Consider the following 22,443-nt stretch of genomic DNA (forward strand, 5'->3'; position numbering starts at 1 on the left):
AACAGTGTGCTTTTTTGAATTCACTGATACACATTTGGGAATTTCCTTTTACTGCTCTTTAATTACAGCTCTTTTTCTTATCTTTTCCCTTTTCTCTCTCTTGTCTCTCTCTCTCTCTCTCTCTCTTTTTTAATCTTGTCATACACTTCTTCCTTATTCTTTGCCTTTCTGAATTTGTGAATTATTTTGGGGAAGAAATCTGACTCAGAGTGGACTCTCTATGTGTGTATCTCTGCTCTACTTCCCTTTCCCCTCTTGTTACCCCTAAAATATACAGTGGATAGTAGATTTTCATAACTGTCTATTCTTGCTATCCTTTCTTTCTTTTCTCTTTCTTCACTGGGATTTGGTTACTATTTTTTCATGGGCTGGAGAAATTGTTTGGCTAACTGGTAACGATTAAACTACTTCAATACTTGCTTCAGTTGCTACTGTAATTCCTGAGGTTGGTGAGTGCAATTGTCATAAAGGTATTTAGTACAGTGTTACTTGTACTCAAGACACAACAACTGAGGAACAACAGAGCATAAAAAAAAGAAACACATAAGTCATAAAATTGGGTAGATCAAAAACAAATAAAACTGCTACTCCAATGAATGAAGACAAGAGCCCAGAAGAAACTACAAATCAGCCAGAAGTAACCATAGATAAGAAAGTATGCAAGCAATAATAAATTATTAATCACAGAAATGAAAACAACATTGGAGGAAAGGAATGGCAGTATTAAGGAAACAACAGTTGAGACCCCCAAGGAAAATATTGATTATCTTGAGGCAATTAGAAAACTGAAAGCTTAAATAGCTGTAATGAAGAAAGAAGCTGACGCAAGGGAAAGCAGACTAACAGAAGCAGAAAACAGAATTAGTCAGACAGAGGATGAGCTAGAGAAAACGAAGAAAGAGGTGAAAGAGCTTAAAAAGAGATTGAGAGACACTGAAAACAACAACAGAGACATATGGGATGATCTCAAAAGAAGTAACATTTGTATAATTGGCCTGCCAGAGGAAGAAAGAGAGGAAGGGGAAGCAAACACTGTAGAGGAAATAATAGAAGAAAACTTCCCAGACCTGAATAACAGAAAGGACATCAAGATTCAAGAGGCCCAGAGAGTACCAAACAGAATCAACCCAGACCTGAAGACACCAAGACACATCATAGTCACAATGAGAAGAAGTAAGGATAAAGAAAGGATCCTAAAGGCTGCAAGAGAGAGAAACAAAAAGTCACATACAAGGGAAAACCCATAAGATTATCTGCAGACTTCTCCACTCAAACTCTAAAAGCCAGAAGGGAATGGCAAGATATCTATCAAGCCCCGAATGAAAAAGGGTTTCAACCAAGGATAATATATCCTGCTAGACTTTAATTCAAACTAGATGGAGGGATCAAAACCTTCTTAGATAAACAACAGTTAAAGGAGGCAACCATCAACAAGCCGGCCCTGAAAGAGGTTCTAAAAGACCTCTTATAGACAAGAACATCACTACAACACTGGCAATATATCAGAGCAAACAAAAATTTTTTTTGAACTACAATACATTAATCCATAATATCAATAAATGTCAATGGCTTAAACTCACCCATCAAAAGGCACAGGGTGGGGGGGATGGATCAGAAAACATAACCCAACCATATGCTGCTTGCAAGAATCCCATCTGTCACAACAAGATAAACACAGACTTAAAGTGAAAGGATGGAAAACTATCATACAGGCTAACGGACCACAAAAAAGGGCAGGAACAGCCATTCTCATCTCAGACAAGATAGATTTTAAATTAAATAAAGTAATAAAAGATAGGCAAGGACATTACATAATGATTAGAGGATCAATCAGCCAAGAAGACTTAACAATTATTAACATCTATGCACCCAATGAGGGACCATCTAAATACGTCAAGCACTTATGAAAGAATTTCAAAAATACATCAATAGTAATACAATAATAGTGGGAGACTTCAATACCCCACTCTCACACTTAGACAGATCAACAATTAGAGAACCAATAAAGATACAAGAGAATTGAATGAAGAGATTGATAGACTAGACCTCTTGGACATTTTCGAGTCCTCCACCCCAAAAAACTGGAATACACCTTCTTTTCAAATCCACATAACACATACTCAAGGATAGACCACATGTTAGGCTACAAAGACAGCATCAATAAATTCAAGAGCATTGAAATCATCCCAAGTGTCTTCTCAGACCACAGTGGAGTAAAACTAACATTTAACAACAAACAGACAATTATTAAAAGTCACAGAATTTGGAAACTAAACAACATACTCCTTAAGAACCACTGGGTCAGAGACTCACTCAAGCAGGAAATTCAAATGTTCCTGGAAACTAATAAAAAGGAAGACACAACCTATCAAAATATTTGGGACACAGCTAAAGCAGTACTGAGAGGGAAACTTATAGCCGTACAATCACATATTAAACACCAAGAAGAAGCTCAAATGAACGACCTTACTGCACACCTCAAGGACTTAGAGGAAGAGGAACAAAGGAACCTTAAAGCAACCAGTAGGACAGAAATCACTAAAGTTAGAGCAGAAATAAACAACATGGAAAATAAAAGAACCATACAAAAGATCAATGAAGCCAAATGTTGGTTCTTTGAAAGATTAAACAAAATTGACAAACCCCTAGCCAGACTCACCAAACAAAAAAGAGAGAAGGCTCAAATTAATAGAATTGTAAACAGTGGAGGAGATATCACAACTGACACCACAGAAATCCAGAGAATCCTGCGAAACTTCTATAAAGAACTATATGCCACCAAGCTAGAGAATCTGGAAGAAACAGAACAATTCCTAGAAACATATGCCCTTCCAAAACTGAACCAAGAAGAACTACAAAATCTACATGCACCAATCACAGACAGAGAAATTGAAACCGTTGTTAAGAACCTCCCCAACAACAAAAGTCCTGGACCAGATGGCTTCACAAACGAATTCTACAAAACTTTCAGGAAACAGTTAATACCCATACTTCTTAAGCTATTCCATAAGATTGAAGAAACAGGAATACTCTCTTCCACCTTCTATGAAGCCAACATCACCTGATACCAAAAGCTGATAGGGACAGAACAAAAAAGGAAAACTACAGACCAATATCTCTGATGAACATAGATGCCAAAATATTAAACGAGATCTTGGCCAACCGGATACAGCAATATATCAAAAAGATTGTTCATCACGACCAAGTGGGATTCATCCCAGGAATGCAAGGCTGGTTCAAGTTCCATAAGTCAATCAATGTCATTCACCACATCAATAAAAGCAAAGCCAAAAACCACATGATTATCTCAATAGATGCAGAGAAAGCCTTTGACAAGATCCAATACCCATTCATGCTCAAAACTCTACAAAAAATGGGAATAGATGGGAAATTCCTCAAGATAGTGGAGTCTATATATAGCAAACCTATAGCCAACATCATACTCAATGGACAGAAGCTGAAAGCATTCCCCCTCAGGTCGGGGACTAGACAGGGCTGTCCATTGTCACCGTTACTCTTCAACATAGTATTGGAAGTTCTTGACATAGCAATGAGGCAAGAGAAAGAAATAAAAGGAATACAGATTGGAAGGGAAGAAGTCAAGCTCTCACTACTTGCAGATGATATGATAGTATACATAGAAAGACCTAAAGAATCCAGCAGAAAATTACTGGAAGTTATTAGGCAATATAGCAAGGTATCAGGCTACAAAATCAATGTACAAAAATCAGTGGCATTTCTTTATGCAAACACTAAATCTGAAGAAGACATCCAGATATCACTCCCATTTACTGTTTCAGCAAAATCAATCAAATACCTAGGAATAAAGTTGACCAAATAAGTGAAAGGCTTGTATGCTGAAAACTATGAGTCGCTACTCAAGGAAATAGAAACTGATACCAAGAAATGGAAAGATATCCCATGCTCATGGATTGAAAGAATGAATATCATCAAAATAAACAAAAAATTAAAAAAAAAAGAAAATGACAAATGACTATGACATATTTTTGTAGCATGTAAAGATTTATTAGCTATATTATGACAAAACATTTCATAAAATCAAAGTACTTATATTTTGAGTTTTTAATTTTTTTATTTAAGAAAGGATAAATTAACAAAATCATAGGGTAAGAGGGGTACAACTCCACACAATTCCCACCACCCAATCTCCATAGCCCATCCACTCCCCTGATAGCTTTCCCATTCTTTATCCCTCTGCGAGCATGGACCCAGGGTCATGCAACCCAGGGTTGCAGAAGGTAGAAGGTCTGGCTTCTGTAATTGCTTCCCAGCTGAACATGGGCGTTGACTGGTCAATCCATACTCCCAGTCTGCCTCTCTCTTTCCCTAGTAGGGTAGGTCTCTGGGGAAGTGGAGCTCCAGGACACATTGGTGGGGTCTTCAGTCCAGGGAAGCCTGGCCGACATCCTGATGGCATCTGGAACCTGGTGGCTGAAAAGAAAGTTAGCATACAAAGCCAAACAAATTGTTGAGCAATCATGGACCCAAAGGTTGGAATAGTGGTTAGGAAGTGTTGGGGGGGGGGGGTACTCACTGCAAACTCTAGTGTACTTCTGCTTTCAGGTATATATTTTGCACTTGTTTATGGATATGTGTGAACATATGCTCTCTCTCACAGAAACTGGTATATATCTAGGTTTTGGGACTTTGTTAGAAAGTGAACCACCTGGGATGGAATTAGAGAATGCTATGAAAGGAAAGATCTCACCCAAGTAATGAAGCTGAAGGGTTGTCATTCCACACCTGAAGTCTCTGGACATAGACTGAGCTGAAGCATGTTGAGGTGGCAATCGTTGCATTGATTAGGTTGTGATTGGCTGATGCAATATTATTTGATATGGATTGGGAGAGGCAAGCGGGAAAGTGGGCCCTATCCAAAGGTTCCAGAACTGAGGGAAGTAGAGGCTCTATAGTGGAGATGTGAGGTTCCTGCTGTCTTAGGGTTCAAAAAGACAATGGATAATTAATGTTATCATCACATTATTTGGTAATTGGGTTAACTTTGAAAAGTCCTTTTGTTAGGGTTTGCTGTATAGTACCCAGCTGTGCCACTGGTTGCCTCTGATCTACTTGGTCTAGGCTTTTGAGAGAGTCCGCATATCAAATACACAGCCTATATATTAAGAAAACTCAGTCTGTGTTTTAAAAACTTCGAGACATACAATTAATTTCCCCCCTCATACTAATTAACTAGTGATTTATATGACTACACTTTACTAGGAGTGTACATAGACACCATTGCCACCACCAAAGACTGTGTCCCATCCCACCCACCCATCCCCACCCCCACCAACCCAATAAGCCATATGTCTACCCCTCACCACAGGGTTTTTACTTTGGTGTCCTACTTCCGATTTAGATCCTGCTTTTAGTTTGCCTTTCAGATCTTCTTTCTCAACTTCTGTTGATTAGTGGGATCATGCCATACTCATCTTTATCTTTCTGACTTAGCTCACTTAACATAATTCCTTCTAGCTCTGACCAAGATGGGTCAGAGAAGTTGAGTTCATTGTTCTTAGTAGCTGCATAGTATTCCATTGTGTGTATATACCAAAGCTTTCTCAGACACTCATCTGTTTTTGGGCACCTGGGTTGCTTCCAGGTTGTAGCTATTATGAATTGTGCTGCTATGAACATAGGAGTACACACATCTTTTTGGTTGGGTGTTATGGAGTCCTTGGGGTATATCCCTAGGAGAGGAATTACTGGATCATATGGAAGGTCCATGTGTAGCCTTGTGAGAGTTCTCCAGACAGCTCTCCATAGTGGCTGGACCAATTTACATTCCCACCAGCAATGCAAAAGGGTTTCTCTGTCCCCACAGCCTCTCCAGCATTTGTTGCTGCTGTCCTTTTTGATGTATGCCATTCTCACAGGGGTGAGGTGGTATCTCAATATTGTCTTTATTTGCATTTCTCTGACAATCAGTGACCTGGAGCAGTTTTTCATATGTCTGTTAGCCTTTTGGATCTCCTCTGGAGTGAATGTTCTGTTCATATCCTCTGCCCATTTATGGATGGGGTCATTTGCTTTTTTGGTGCTAAGTTTGCTGAGCTCTTTATATATTTTGGTGATTAGTCTCTTGTCTGATGTATGGCATGTGAAGATCTTATATTATGAGTTTTTATCTTACAAATAACAAGAGTTCATATTTACCTGTTAAGACATGACATTGTTACCAAAAAAACATACAATGTACTCTAAAGGTGACCTTTGCAATTGAAAATGAAAACAAAAAAGTACTAAATAGCCTATATAACATTTGAAAAATGGATTTTTTAAATATTTATGTATTTTGATTGATGAGAACAACATACTACTTTTAAAAGCTTGTCATTTTGTACATCTTAATATCTTGGAAACAGCATTTATAGCCAATCACAAACTCTTACAAAGAATTTCAGGGAGCTATAAACCCCATAGTTAGCAATAATAATAAACCTACTACCAACTTAACCTGTTACTATTTCTATTTAACTGTTTTCAGAATAGTGTGATACTAATTTCACAATCCTTTTTTTTTTTTCTTTCCTCCAGGGTTACTGCTGGGCTCGGTGCCTGCACCATGAATCCACTGCTCCTGGAGGCCATTTTTTCCCCCTTTTGTTGCCCTTGTGGTTGTAGCCTCGTTGTGGTTATTATTATTGCCATTGTTGATGCTGTTCGTTGTTGGGTAGGACAGAGTGAAATGAAGAGAGGAGGGGAAGACAGAGAGGGGGAGAGAAAGATAGACACCTGCATGCCTGCTTCGCTGCCTGTGAAGCTACTCCCCTGCAGGTGGGGAGCCGCGAGCTCGAACCGGGATCCTTAAGCTGGTCCTTGCGCTTTGCACCACATGTGCTTAACCCACTGCGCCACCACCTGACCCCCTCACAATGCCTTTTTAAAATTAGATGCTGTTGAAAAATGTGTGCTATATTTTGGAGCACTAGAAATGTACCTTCTCCATTTATATCCATGAATTGATTATAAAGTATCAATCCAGTACTAAAGAATAGTAAGATATTTAACTATTTTCTCCTGTTTTAATACTGAAAATAAAGTTTTGCTTAAATTGTTAACTCCAATTTTAATTTAAAATAGCAACTTTGTTTTTTATTGTTATATTAGTAGAGAAAATGTAACAATACATAATTAGTAAAGTCCGTATCTGTATCATTTTGTGTTAGTAAATATGTATCACATTTATATTTCAGGCTTAAGATGTTTTTGGTTAGTGGTCTGGGAAGTGGCACAGTGGATAAAGTATTGACTCTCAGCTATGAGGTCCTGAGTTCAATCCCTTTTGGATCTCTTCTGTAGTGAATATTGTATTCATATCCTCTGCCCATTTTTGGATGGGATAATTTGCTTTTTTGTTGCTGAGTTTGCTGAGCTCTTTGTATATTTTGATTATTAGTCTCTTGTCTGATGTATGGCATGTGAAGATCTTCTCCCGCTGTGTGAGGGGTCTCTTTGAGTGATGGTTTCTTTTGCTGTGCAGAAGTTCAACATATCAAATCGATGGAGTTTACAATATTTGTACTCTTTTCCTATATTTGGGAGCTATTCTCTTCCCTGACCCAGCTTTCTAGCCCTTTTTCCAGCCATGAAATCATCTCCACAGACAATAACCTGGATCCACCTGCATATCAGATGTCAGGCTCAGGCAAAAACTGAAAGTCATGGGCCCTTTGGAATATACCTAAAATAGACCTACTAGCTATTTCCAAAATGGAGACTCCAAATCTTCATCTGCAATATTCCAGATTTTAGGTTCATGATTAATCAAAAATTTGTATGGCTTTGTATGTTAACTCTTTTTCAGCAATCAGGTTCCAGATGCTACCATGATGCAAACCGGACTTCCTTGGACAGATGAGACTATCAATGTGTCCTGGAGCTCCACTTCCTCAGTGCCCTGCCCCATTATAGAAAGAGAGACACAGGCTGAGAATATGGATTGACCTGTCAATGCCCATGTTCAGTGGGGAAGCAATTACAGAAGCCAGACCTTCTACTTTCTGCACCTCATGGTGACCCTGGGTCCATACCCCCACGGGGTTAAAGAATAGGAAAGCTGGATGTGAGGGCAATCTGGCTGCAACATCTGTCACCCCATTGATCACCAGGGTTGATTCGGCTGATCTGGCTGGCTAGGTGGCTGTCCCCTTCTTCCCTCACCGCTCCATGTGCATCCCTCCCGAAGCTGTGCGCTTGGTCGAAGAGGATGCCCTTCCCCTAATAGAGATGGACTAGTCTTTGGTTGAGGGTATACAAGTAGCTGTGCTCCCCTGCCAGAACCTCCAAACAAGCTCTCAAGAATAGGAAAGCTTCAGTAATTGCTTCACCGCTGAACATGGGCATTGACTGGTTGATCCATACTCCCAGTCTGCCTCTCTCTTTCCCTAGCAGGGTGAGTCTCTGGGGAAGCAGAGCTCCAGGACACATTGGTGGGGTCTTCAGTCCAGGGAAGCCTGGCCAGCATCCTGGTGGCATCTGGAACCTGGTGGCTGAGAAGAAAGTTAACATATAAAGCCAAACAAATTGTTGAAGAATCATGGACACAAAGGTTGGAATAGTGGAGAGGAAGTGTTGGGGGGGGGGGTACTCCTGCAAACTCTAGTGTACTATTGCTTTCAAGTATATATTTGCCCTGTGAACATATGCTCTATCTCCTGGAACCTGGTCTATATCTAGGTTTTGGGACTTTGTTAGGAAGTGAACCACCTGGGATGGAATTAGAGAATATAATGAAAGGAAAGATCTTACCCTAGTGATGAAGCTGAAGGGTTGTCGTTCCACACCTGAAGTCTCTGGACACAGTCTGAGGTGAAGCATGCTGGGGTGGCACTCATTGCATTGATTAGGTTGCAATCAGCGGATGCAATATTATTTGATAAGAATTGGGAGAAGCATACGGGAAAGTGGGCCCTACCCTAGTGTCCCAGGACTGGGGGAAGTTTAGGCTCTATTGTGGAAATGTGAGGTTCCTGCTGTCTTAGGGTTCAAGAAGACAATGGATAGTTAATGTTATCATTACATTATTTGGTAATTGGGTTAACTTTGAAAAGTCCCTTTGTTAGACATTTTCCCCCTCTCATATTAATTAAATAGTGATTTATATGACTAAATTTAATAGGTGTGTACATAAACACCATTCACATCACCAAAAGATTGTGTCCCATCCCACCCACCCACACCCCGCCAGCCCAGGAAACCACATGTCCACCCTCCCACTCACCACAGGGTTTTAACTTTGGTGCCCTACTTTCAGTTTAGTCCAATCCTGCCTTTAGTTTCCATTTCTGATCTTCTTTCTCAACTTCTGTTGATGAGTGGGATCATGCCATACTCATCTTTATCTTTCTGACTTAGCTCACTTAACATAATTCCTTCTAGCTCTGACCAAGATGGGTCAGAGAAGTTGAGTTCATTGTTCTTAGTAGCTGCATAGTATTCCATTGTGTGTATATACCAAAGCTTTCTCAGACACTCATCTGTTTTTGGGCACCTGGGTTGCTTCCAGGTTGTAGCTGTTATGAATTGTGCTGCTATGAACATAGGAGTACACACATCTTTTTGGTTGGGTGTTATGGAGTCCTTGGGGTATATCCCTAGGAGAGGAATTACTGGATCATATGGAAGGTCCATGTCTAGCCTTGTGAGAGTTCTCCAGACAGCTCTCCATAGAGGCTGGACCAATTTACATTCCCACTAGCAATGCAAAAGGGTTCCTCTGTCCCCACAGCCTCTCCAGCATTTGTTGCTGCTGTCCTTTTTGATGTATGCCATTCTCACAGGGGTGAGGTGGTATCTCAATATTGTCTTTATTTGCATTTCTCTGACAATCAGTGACCTGGAGCAGTTTTTCATATGTCTGTTAGCCTTTTGGATCTCCTCTGGAGTGAATGTTCTGTTCATATCCTCTGCCCATTTATGGATGGGGTCATTTGCTTTTTTGGTGCTAAGTTTGCTGAGCTTTTTGTATATTTTGGTGATTAGTCTATTGTCTGATGTATGGCATGTAAAGATCTTGTCCCATTCTGTGAGGGGTCTCTTTGTTTTTGTGATAGTTTCTTTAGCTGTGCAGAAGCTTTTCCATTTGATATAGTCCCATTGGTTTGTTTCTGCTTTAGTCTTTCTTGCAGTTGGGTTTGTTTTATCAAAGATGTCCTTGAGGTTTAGGTGGGAAAGTGTTTTATCAATATTTTCCTCTAAGTATTTGATTGTTTCTGGTCTAACATCCAGGTCTTTGATCCATTTGGAGTTGTGTTTTGTTTCTGGTCAAATAAAATGGTTCAGTTTTATTCTTCTGCATGTTACAGCCCAGTTTTCCTAGCACCATTTATTGAAGAGAGCCTCCTTCTTCCATTTAATACTTTGCCCCCCCCCCCTTATCAAAGATTAGATGTCAATAGGTGTGGGAGTTTAGTTCTGGGCTTTCAATTCTGTTCCACTGGTCTGTGTGCCTATTTTTGTTCCAGTACCATGCTTTTTTGATTATGATGTCTTTATAATATAGTTTGAGGTCTGGGAGTCTGATGCCTCCATTTCTGATTCTTTTCCTCAGTATGGTTTTGGCAATTCTAGGTGTTTTCTAGTTCCAGATAAATGATTGTAGTTTTTGTTCTATTCTCTTAAAGAAGTTTGGTGGAACTTTGATAGGTATTGCATTAAATTTGTATATTGCTCTGGGGAGAATATTCATTTTGATGATATTTATTCTTCTGATCCATGAGCATGGGATGTCTTTCCATTTCTTGGTATCAGTTTCTATTTCCTTGAACAGTGACTCATAGTTTTCAGTATACAAGTCTTTCACTTCATTCTTTAGCTTTACTCCTAGGTATTTTATTGATTTTACTGCAACAGTGAATGGGAGTGAGCCAGACCTCCCACCTTCTGCAACCCACAATGACCCTGGGTCCATGCTCCCAGAGGGATAGAGAATGGGAAAGATATTGGGGAGGGTATGGGATATGGAGATTGGGTGGTGGGAATTGTATGGAGTTGTACTCCCCCATCCTATGATTTTGTTAATGTCTCCTTTCTTAAATAAATAAATTAAAAAAAAATAATAAAAATCACCTAAAGATGACATCTAAGTAAACTCCTAGACCAACTAAGTCAAAATACTCAAATGAAGAAAGTGCCATAAATAAAGTTAAAGCTTCCCCCGGGGTGACTCCACTGTAAGGCAATGGTTACAATCCAGTAAATAAATAATAAAATAAAATAAACTGTTAAACACACACACACACACACACACACACACACACACACACACACACACACACACACAAAGAATAGGAAAGCTATCAGGGGATGGGATGGGATGGGATATGGAGCTCTGGTAGTGGAAATTATACCCCTCTTATCCTATGGTCTGTCAGTGTCTCCATTTTATAAATAAATTAATTTAAAAAAGAAATTTTAATGAAAGTATTTTTAGTCCAGTGATGTGGACAGAAACCAGATTCCACTCAGCTCACACTCAGATAATAAGTGAGTAAAGGCAAATAAACAATGAGGACAAAAAAGGGAAAGGGAACAATAAAATTGTTTTTACTAAAATTTGGCAGAATATGAATATACAATAAAAAAGAGGTAGAGACAGATAGTTTCACAGAATTACCCAAAATGATTGATAAAGTCAAGAGAGCTCTGGAAGAGAAACTATCACAGTTAAAAGAGAATGCTCTAACTTTAAGAAGGACAGAACAATTTATAAGAAAGATAAGAGATTGAGTGCAAAAAAAGGAAAAGAAAGTTGTGGGGAATTGATTTTATTTAGATAGTTCCACACATCTCAATGGATTAAGTGACAAGATATCTTTCTAAGTTGGAAGACTTATTTAAGACAGAGAAATACCGGGATGAACTTGATGAAAAAAGAAAAAAAATTGATATATCTATGAACCCTTAATACAGAATTAAAGCACAAATTCTTATATTACTGAGCAACACTGAAGATCTCTAAGCCATCAGGCAACATGAATTTATGTCAGACATAAATATGAAAGTTATTTTATTTAAACTAGCAGTGGAACTGACTTTGGAGCATAAGCAGAGAGTAAACTGGAAAGTGAGTATATTGCAACTACAATAAGAAAATTATTCACATTTGGTGTTAAGGACTCTGGGTTGGAAAATAAGTGAAGTCATAGATGAGACTGGTCAACAGGAATGGATTCAAGGTTGAGAGGCAACAGTGAGAAACAAGTGTGATCACTGAGGAGAGTGCTAGAACCCTGTATTTTGGTGATGAAGAAATTCTGAGAGAAAATAAAGTCAAAGTTCCTATTATATTTATAGGAGTTTAAAAGAAAATATAAAAAAATATGGTATGTGTGAACATAACAGTATACTTTTTTTTTTAATTTATAAAATGGAAATATTGACAAGATTGACAAGACCACAGGATAAGGGGGGTACAATTCCACAGGATTCACACCACCAGAGTTCCATATCCTATCCCTCCCTTGAAAGATTTTCTACTTTTTATCCCTCTGGGAGTATGATCATTATGGGGTGCAGAAGGTGGAAGGTCTGGCTTCTGTAATTGCTTCTTTGCTGAATATGGGCATTGGCAGGTTTTCTAATCCAATGTGGGCAAGGGGATAGCAAGGAGGACTTGAGCTGAATGGGAAGCAAGGAGCAATATGGAGTAGAAGCCTGGAGAGAAATAAGAGGTCATGTCTGGTATCTATAGAAATTAAGAGAAGGTACTGGATGGTGATGGCCACTAATGCTTTATAAAGAAGATGAAGAATACACTGTGTACAGTGGCAGAGATAATAAGGATAGTCTTCATGGAGAAGGGTTTCAAAGAAATGCTGCCAGGCTTATGCTGAGAAGAGGAGATGGGAAGCAATCCTCATAAACTATATACTCTGGTGAGTACTTGTTCAGAACAGCACCAGCTTTTATTTTTTAATGACACACTGGTGACAAAAAAAAGTCATTTAACATTTCATATAATGGGAATGTTTCAAGAAAGTGAGATGAATCTACTCATCAAAATTGTTTCTAGCTTAAACAATAACCTAGTAATATTTTAAATCGAGCTGCCAGAATGGATATCTTTCAACAAATACTGTGAAAGCCTGTGTTTTAATACCAGAAGGTTAAAATGATTTCAAATGTAATTTTCAAGAAATGAATTTAGAATAGTTTCTCTAGGCACAAAACTATTAAATGGTACACTGCAGTTCCCATCTGCCATCTGTAGCGAATGTTGCTCTGCTGAACACTTTTCAGATGTTATTTATATGTCCACTGATTCAAAATTAATTTTCACCATAAAGTAATCTAAACAAATAGTGTGCTATATAGCTTATTTTATTCTGATTTATGTTCATAAAATTCAAACTAATATTAATTTTCTGTTCTTTGGCAATGGATTGCTTTCAAAGAATCCAACAGTTATGATTTTCTAACTAAAGTAAGAACTATGAAAACTATAGTAAAAACCATGAGAATTAATAATTATAAATGCTAAAGGAAAGCAAAAGAAGCAGAAAGAAGAAAAATATGGGGTTTGAAGGGTGAGGGCACATGTGATTGAGTACACATATTACAGTGTATAAGGACCAGGTTCAAACTCTCAGTCCCCACCTACAGAGGGTCTCTTCACCAGGTAGTTAAGAAGTGCTGCAAGTCTCTCTCTCTCTCTCCTCTCTCTCTATCTCTCTCTCTCATTCTCTCTTTTTCTCTCTCTCATACCTATCCCCTCCCATTTTCTCTCTGTCTCTATCCAAAATAAATAAATACAAAAATACATACTTAAATAACAGTTTATGTATACTGGTGATCTATCCCACTAGCAAATATTGTGCATGCTTTTCCATTATCTGGTTGGCAAGACTAGTATCTTTGAGGGCAGTTAGACTTCTCACTTATCTCCTTAAGAATAACAGTTGTACAGATTAGATCTTTATTTTCATTGCATTTAATAATAAACATATGTTGGTTGAGCACTGTCTCAAGTGTCTTTTTATCTTTGACTAAATCTATATAAGACTGGAATTTCAGGAAGTAGGTTGAGTTGTGCTTGCCAAAAAGGTATTAGTAGATTCTCTCCTCAAATACTGTGGGGAAAATTCTTTATACTCATTTTCATTAAAGCAGTGATTACATTTAGTTCTCGAGGTAAGTAAGGCGTTAAGGTAATTTTTTTTCCAGGAAAATGGTTTAATTAGCATCAAGTCAGAATGGTATGACTTCTAATTTAAAAGTATATAGCTCTCAGTTTTCAGTAGTAGACAAAAGGAAGATTCAGCTGAAATATGTGATAGTTTCCTTTAATGCATAATACATTTTAAAAGTGTGTCTTTGAAAATAAAAGTTTAAATCAGCCTTAATACAAAGTGAAGGCATTCTTTCCCATACAGTATGGTAAGCTGTTTAATCATAGTTCTTTCATGTATGGTTTTACTTGAATCTGTTTCTGGTGATGCCAGCAAATGGAGGAGATCCTTGGAGAACCAACATGGCTGACTGTCATCTTATTTTGGTAGCTAGCTTAACCAGATACAAGCAAATTAGTCTTCCATAGATCTATGGCCTCTTCTCTGACCAAAGAAAAAGAGTAGGGCAAATTAAAAAAAAATTAATTGTTTTAAAAAATCAGACTTTCTAGTGGTACTTGGAGTCCAAAGAGGAGAAAGAATTATCACTGGAGTAGCTCTTTTTGTGCCAAGAAGATTGCATAATGTTTATGCAAAATACTTTCATACCTGAGGCTCTGAGGTCCCAGACTCAATCACTGGCATCATAACAAACTAAAGTTGAGTACTGCTCTGGTGTCTGTCTTTGTCTCTGTTTCTCTCATTAAAGTAAAATATTAAAGTAGAAGAAGAGAACATCATAATTCTTTGACTCAATGAAAGTAGCCTATGACCAATAAAAATATTGTAACTGTCAAACAGAAATGAGCTCAAGAATATCATGCACTCATTAAAATAGTTATATATACTTTAAAGTAAATAAATGAGTGACTGATGCTGAGACTTCTAATCAGCTTTCAACCAGAACCTATTTAGCATAACACTATTGCAGAACAAGGTGTCAATGATGAAGCTAAGTGATGCCAGTAAAGAGTCTTACATGGGAGCCCTACAACCTGAAGCAGGAGAATGTAAATAGACTTCTAAAGGAATGCCATCCATAGATATGGGCAACACTCCAGCAAACAATGTAATGGTTCAAGGACAGGGTAAAGCTTCAAAGGTAGCTTGTTTTTGCTTCTGTATGGACTAAGTACAAAAAAGGGTAAATAATCTAGAAGACTGTATAGATATAAAGTCGAGGATCAGTGAATATCATGTCTCAGTTTGTGGAACTATGTGAAAGCTTAGGGGAGCTCTCCCATCCTTGGATGGAGGTCTGGAAAGACACCCCACTTGTTAGCCTCTCTCCTTATAGAGATGAGCCAAGAGGGAAACATCTCCCAGACTCAGTTTCTTCTTGTTAGTCTCTCAAGCTCACAGAAAGCCTACAGGCCTCTCGCACTTAGTTTCCCCTGCTAGTAGCAGGCCAGATGGTTGCCTGCTTTAGGGTTGATTCAAACTTCACAAATCCACGTCACCTTTTGATCATGAAGGAGAACACACTCTATCATATACCTCCCCAACATCAGACAGTGAAAACCCCAAATCCTATTTGCTTGTGTCCTTTGATATCTGTGATTTACATCAATTTTTGTTTTTCTTCTTCTCTACCTCACCTTACTGGTTTAACCCCTATGCTTCTCTCAAATACCTTTGGATGATTAACTTGCCTGCTTCATGGAGACTAATTGTCTTGACCTTTATATATCACATCAATTCTTGTCATACCAGCCCCCTACCATAGGGACAAGCTGACCTTTAAGAAACCTGTAATTTCTGACATATGTGAAGAATGTTCTTTGTTTAACTCTTTATGTAAGCCTGTACCCATCTCCAAATAAAGGAGTGTTTGTACCGGAATACTCCCCGAGGCCTCCTTTCTGAATTGCGCAGTTCCCTAGAGCTGGCAAGGGAGGGTCATAGCTAACCACCTGGTTGGAGTCACTCCACATGAGCTCTGGCATCAGTTAAGTCCAAAAACAGTACAGGTGGAAAAAATTTATCTTGGAGGTGTGACTGGGAGGGAAAGTTTCAATAGGGAAAAAAATCACTTATAATAAGGAGATATGCTGAATGGGAAGGTTATGAAAATGTGACCATCATCCAGGATCATGTTGCCAGAGGGGAAACAATATTCCAATTGTCGTATAAAGGATGGGTTTTGACTGAGTATTTGTAGATAGATGATGCCAATAAAATGAGAGATGGTGCACAATTAGCTGTCTGAAATATCAACACATCAGTGATACTTGTTTTTGCAAGGAGACAAGGACACAGTGGATAGCATTATGCACAAGAGTTTCCTCAAGCGATCAAGGATATGGATAGGAATATTCTTTACCTGCAGAACTGTTGTCCTTGGGAAGAATGAAAGTTTCTCAAGGTAGGTAAATGTGTTTCTGAAAAAAAAAATTGAGTATGTAGTGAAACTTCAAACTGCAGAGCAACATTCTAAGTGGACAATGGGAATTATTGAGAGAAAGGAAAGAAGACACAGAGAGAGAGACATAGAAAATTAGACATAAAGAAATATCGGGGTTTATGTAGGGCAATTGGTTACTGAAGAAAGGAACATTATGGAAATTTTACTGTAGGATAAATTTTAAAAGTGGTATCTGGGGATGGCTTAGAGACATGGAAAACTGAAAGAAGGAACTAAGAAAAGAAGGTTGAGAAAATGTGGCAGGGTCAGCAGTTTAGAGACATTTACTTTAGGACCAGAGAATTGGAGACTAGCTGAAATAGGAAGACTAAAAGAGGGATTGGAGAAATTTAGTAGCACTTTATGTAACATTCTCAATGTGGAAACTGCCTAGAGCTAAGTGTAGTCCTTAACTATTAAAATGGGAGGGGGTGGGTTATGGAGATTGGGTGGTGGGAATTGTGTGGAGTTGTACCCCTCCTACCTTATGTTTTTGTTCATTAATCCTCTCTTAAATAAAAAATTTAAAAAATAAAAAATTAAAAAAATTTTAAAAAATATTGATATCTTTATAAGATCCTATCTGCCAAAAAATTACACCAAAATGTACCAGGCCTTTATACTTTTTGACTTGTTCTGCTGATTTTCTCTCTTCAGACTTTCATGGTAAGGGGTATAGGCTTTAGAGCTTTATTTAAATTCTGATTTTCTTTTTTGAAATCTAAGATATATTATAAATACACATAATTCACATGGATTGCCTTTATTCTCCCTAATGGTTTAATACTATTAATTGAATTTAGTATGTAAAGTCAATAATCTCTGTTTCTTCTTTGATTTAATTTAAAAAATATTTCTGTTAATGAAATGTTTTACTAGTTTGTTGTGTCTCAGGGTAAGGTTTTACACCTCCCAAAAATATATGTTAGCACACATCGCTCAAAGTGTTATCTCACATCATCCATTGTCAACTCCACCTCCTCCCCCAATTTAGTGACCTTAAGATCTGCAGACACAAGCCAAGGGTTTCTATATGCATCACTTCAAAAAACATTTATTGGGGGGCCAGGTGGTAGTGCAGCGGATTAAGCACAGGTGGCACAAAGTGCAAGGACCAGCTTAAGGATCCCGGTTCAAGCCCCCGGCTCCCCACTTGCAGGGTAGTCGCTTCACAGGTGGTGAAGCGGGTCTGCAGGTGTCTGTCTTTCTCTCCCCCTTGCCGTCTTCCCCTCCTCTCTCTCCATTTCTCTCTGTCCTATCCAACAACAATGATAGCAATGACAACAACAACAATAATACAACAACAGCAACGATAAACAAGGGCAACAAAAGGGGAAAAAAATTTATTAGGGATTTAATATTGTTTTACAGAATGATTAGATTCCAGGTATATTTTCTTTTTTTTTTATATAATTATTTGTTATTGGAGAAAGAACAGAGAAACTGAGAGGGGAGAGGGAGATAGAGAGGAAGAGAGACAGAGAGACACCTACTGCTCTATGTCATTTGAAACAATGGTTTTATAAAGTTTATTCAACACCAGAAGGGTGTTTAGATGCTGGTTATATCTATGCCTTTCCAAAGCCTATGGGATAATACGTACCTTACAATATGTTTAAAAATTCATACTGAATGATGGAATTATATTTTTGTGTTCTGTGTGTGAGTCAAACCTAAACAGGTATACTAGTTTAGTTCTACTTAGCACCAACTTTCCAATTCTGGTCTTTTGAATTTTCAATATAAAATCTACCAAAATTACATCCTGTCTCAGTAGAAAAGGAAATGAAGAATTATATATAGATGGTTTGCCCCACTCTATTTTAATTATTTCCTTAAGCAACTTTATACACTTTTTAAAAAAATTGTTATCTTTACTTATTATTTGATAGAGACAGCCAGAAATCAAGAGGGTAGTGGGAGATAGAGAAGTAAAGAGACAGAGAGATACCTGCAGCTCTACATCACCACTCGCAAAGCTTTTCCCCTGCAGGTGGAAGCCAGGGGCTTGAACCAGGGTTGAACCAGGTCACACAATGCTACATACACACCAGAAAAAACTTAGTAAACAATCCCAAGCACATTTATTTAGTTCATGAGTCTATGGAGCACAGTTGACAGGAGCCATTTCCAATCATTGTAGGTTGAGTACACCCAAATGTCTGAGATACTTTTAATTTATGGTTTTCCCAGCTCTGATGACTGGGCAATCTGATTCAATGTTCTGTCCTCCTCAGGCAACAGGCTACTCTGAGCATTCTGTCACAACATGGTGGAAGAAGAAGAAGAAGAAGAAAAAGCAGCTTTTTTTCTATCCTCTTTCAAGTGTATATGTTAAATATGCCAGCACCTTCTTAGTTCAGAAGTGACACAGACAAATCAAAAGTTAGAGTAGATGGTCACTGAAAAATTATTTGGGAAGGACATGGGCACAGGAAAGTATGAATACTTGGGGTAATCAGAAAAAAATTCAGCAGAATGAATAAAAAAAATGGATCATTGAAAGGCATGAACACTGGATGAAGAGTTGGAAGACATCTTCTGTTCATTAGTTAACTTAAGTGAATTATTTAGTCACACTGAACCCTAATTTTTAGATGGGATCTTTCCAACCTTTAAAAAGATTTTAACTCAAGTCATTTGAAGAATTTAATAAAAAGTTTCTATTAGTCTACCCTCTAGTAAGTCAAGATGGCTTGCATGAATGGTCAATGGATTGGTTGATTTTGACTCTAGAAATCTTTAAGTATTTTATAACCCATTCAAATTGAATAACTTGTAGAAGGAATTTAACTGTCAAATAAAGTGCTCAAGGTTCAATTTACTATTTAAGTCTTCATTTTTTGCTTCTATCTGATGATTCTTTTGAATAACACAATATGTCAGTATAACATCAAACACTATGACATCTCTTAGTGTAGGGCTCATTGATGTCAAGCCTTAATAATTTATTGTTATGATGAATTATTCTTCAATCAAACCAGAGAAGCTTTGTTGAGTTTGCATAATTCTGACTTAAATATGGGTTATTTAAAAATAGATGTGATGATATGCTTTACATAAAGTATATAGATAATACAGAAATGAAGCTTTACAATGTATAATTTTCTCATATATGATAAAAACTATAATAAAGCTGAGTGAAAATATTATAAATAAAAATTATGTAACAAATTTCAGAAGAAGAAAATATTATTATACACAAATGGTCTTTGAGGATGATTTTCTGTGTTTATGATGACTTCTGTTTCTCTTCACACAGGTAGCTTCAAGAACTTCACATCTACATTAACAAACGACAATTGAACATATGTAATTTGTAGATCTCTTTGACATTGAGAGTGCTATGTTTCCACTATACAGAAATAACTTCCCATATGAAAAATGTTTACCTTTCAAATATATTTTAAAATAATTATTTTAATATAGCAATCTATTTTTGAATTCAATCACTCTGCTCTGTGTAATTTCAGAGTCTCCATATAAACATATTGAAGAAATTACATCCAAATAAAACTGGGCTGGATCCTAAAGTACCAGAAAGCTGCCAAAATGATTTAGTCAATCTGGAGAAAAAGAGAAGCAAGAGAGGAGAAACTGCAGTAGAAGATTCCAATGCAAACACAGGTTTGTTAATCCCTTTGATATTAGTTTTATAGCCTACATGAGAGATATACAAAAGGATTTCTATTTTTTGGTTGTTTGTGCTATCAAAACTATATTATTTTGAAAAATTTGCTGGAATTAATGATAATTAGTGACTTGAGAAGAGTTTAAAATAACTGAAGTATTTCCTTATTCAAAGAAGTATCAGACAAGAGATATAATGCAGATTTGAATTATGATGGCTTATGGAAATAGTGATCTGATACTTTTAATCTCTACTTAAAACAAAACAAGAACAAATGGACTTGTGTTGAAGTTGATAGTGCCCTACTAAGCTAATTAGACTAAGTTCCATATTGTGAAAAATCTGTGATGAGTTAGCAAAATAAATGAGAATTTTCTTGACAATAGTTGAGATACACCAAAGTAGTTCAATTTCTATTACACTTTAGCTTTGGAACTTCAAATTTCATTTGTAATAAAATTGAAACTGTATTCTTTATTCCTTTTTTTCTTTGCCTTTTTTTTACTGTTGTAGTTATTGTTGTTGTTATTGATGTTGCCGTTGTTGGATAGGACAGAGAGAAATGGAGAGAGGAGGGGAAGACAGAGAGGGGGAGAGAAAGATAGACACCTGCAGACCTGCTTCACCGCTTGTGAAGCGACTTCCCTGCAGGTGGGGAGCCCGGGGCTCTAACAGGGATCCTTATGCTGGTCCCGCTGCGCTACCACCAGACTCCCTAAACTGTAATAATTCTTAAGCATATGGTTTCTCCTACTTACTTGATTTTGTAGTTATCACTTTTTTCCCTCCAAGAGCATGTGAAAGTCAAAATAACATATATAAAGTCTCTGAAGTATTTCATCTGAAATACTGTACAGTCTGATTTCTTTCATGTAGTTAGCTTACTGGATTCTGACACTCCTATAAAAATATCCCATAGACCTTTTCTTATTACCTTTTTTCATTGACTCTCTCCAGTGATAAAAATGAAATTCTGTAAAGGGCTTTGAAAACCACGCATATTGCAATTCATTCAAATTTCAAATACTAAAATCAAGTGTGACTATAAAAGAAACAACTACTACAATGAAAATTGCTATATTTCTTGAGTCTCTAGTCATTATTAATTCACTAGATAGAATCTATTTTCCTCAAGATTACGGATCCAAAATAGTAACAGATAACACAATCCCTTAGATCAAAGTTTTTGTTTTAATCATAGAAAAACTCATTATTTGATCTTCTCCTGTGTGTGCCTCTTCTTGGGGTAGCATGTAACAGTTCCAGCTTTGTGCTCTGAACAAATGGTGCAGAGAGTGTTACAAAACAGGGCAGTAACTTCTTTGAACATAATGTTTTTAAATGATGATTTAATGTTAAAGGATGACCTGGAATTAATTCAGTAACTAAAGGCAGTAAGACTTTGTAACTTTATTCAAATGAGTAAAGTGAAATATCCCTTCTTACTTTAAATGTATGCTTATTTAGCAATCGCTTAGTATAAACATTTAAGCAATACCTTTATTTGCCTTTCTGTTTGGAACTAAAATAAATTATAGTTTTTATTGATTATGAAGTATAAGCATATGACAATTCATACACAAAATATATAGAATAAAATTAAGTTGAAATATTATCTTTTCAAACTTTATTGTGCTCTTAGGCTTTTTAAGGAAAAAAAATAGAACTATTGGATTCATACTTACCATTCTATAATTTGGTATGGATATTTTATTGTTGAATACTCAGTAGCTATGCTGAAGCCTAGGATAGGTAAATGATACCCTTTACTAATTGTTTTCTCTCTATTTTTTAAATTTCTTTACTGGGAGATTAATAGTATATAGTCAACAATAAAATACAATAGTTTGTATATACATAACATTTCCACATAATAATACAACCTCCACTGGGTCCTCCTCTGCAATCCTGTTTCAGAACCTGAACCCTCCCCTTAACTCCAGAGTTTTTACTTTGGTGCAATACACCAACTCTAGTCCAAGTTCTGCTTAGTGTTTTCCCTTCTGATCTTGTTTTTCAGTTTCTATGAGTGAGGTCATTCCATTTCATCATTTTCTTTCTGACTTTTCTCACTTAACATGGTATCTTCAAGCTCCATCCAAGATGGGGTAAAGAAGGGGAATTAACTGTGAACTTGAGACTTTGGAGCCTCAGGTATAAGAGTCTCTTTACATAACTATTATGCATTTACCCTGTTCACATTTCTCAGTTTTTCCACATAGCAATTCAACCCCTCTCTAGATTCTCCTCTGCCATTATGTTCCAGGACCCGAACC

The 22,443-nt window shown here is 37.3% G+C and overlaps 1 protein-coding gene across 1 annotated transcript in view; it reads left to right on the top strand.

Moving 5' to 3' along the window:
* The window catches only part of THEMIS (thymocyte selection associated), a 183,144-nt gene extending 162,747 nt beyond the window's left edge, over positions 1 to 20,397 (top strand). Inside the window, exons 5-6 of the mRNA XM_007524998.2 lie at positions 20,010 to 20,163; positions 20,342 to 20,397. Coding sequence (XP_007525060.2) covers positions 20,010 to 20,163; positions 20,342 to 20,397 — 210 coding nt within the window. The remainder of the gene's footprint in view (positions 1 to 20,009; positions 20,164 to 20,341) is intronic.
* The last annotated feature ends 2,046 nt before the right edge of the window (positions 20,398 to 22,443 follow it).

The sequence above is a fragment of the Erinaceus europaeus genome, chromosome 4, assembly GCF_950295315.1.
Source record: "Erinaceus europaeus chromosome 4, mEriEur2.1, whole genome shotgun sequence".
Classification (NCBI taxonomy): domain Eukaryota; kingdom Metazoa; phylum Chordata; class Mammalia; order Eulipotyphla; family Erinaceidae; genus Erinaceus; species Erinaceus europaeus.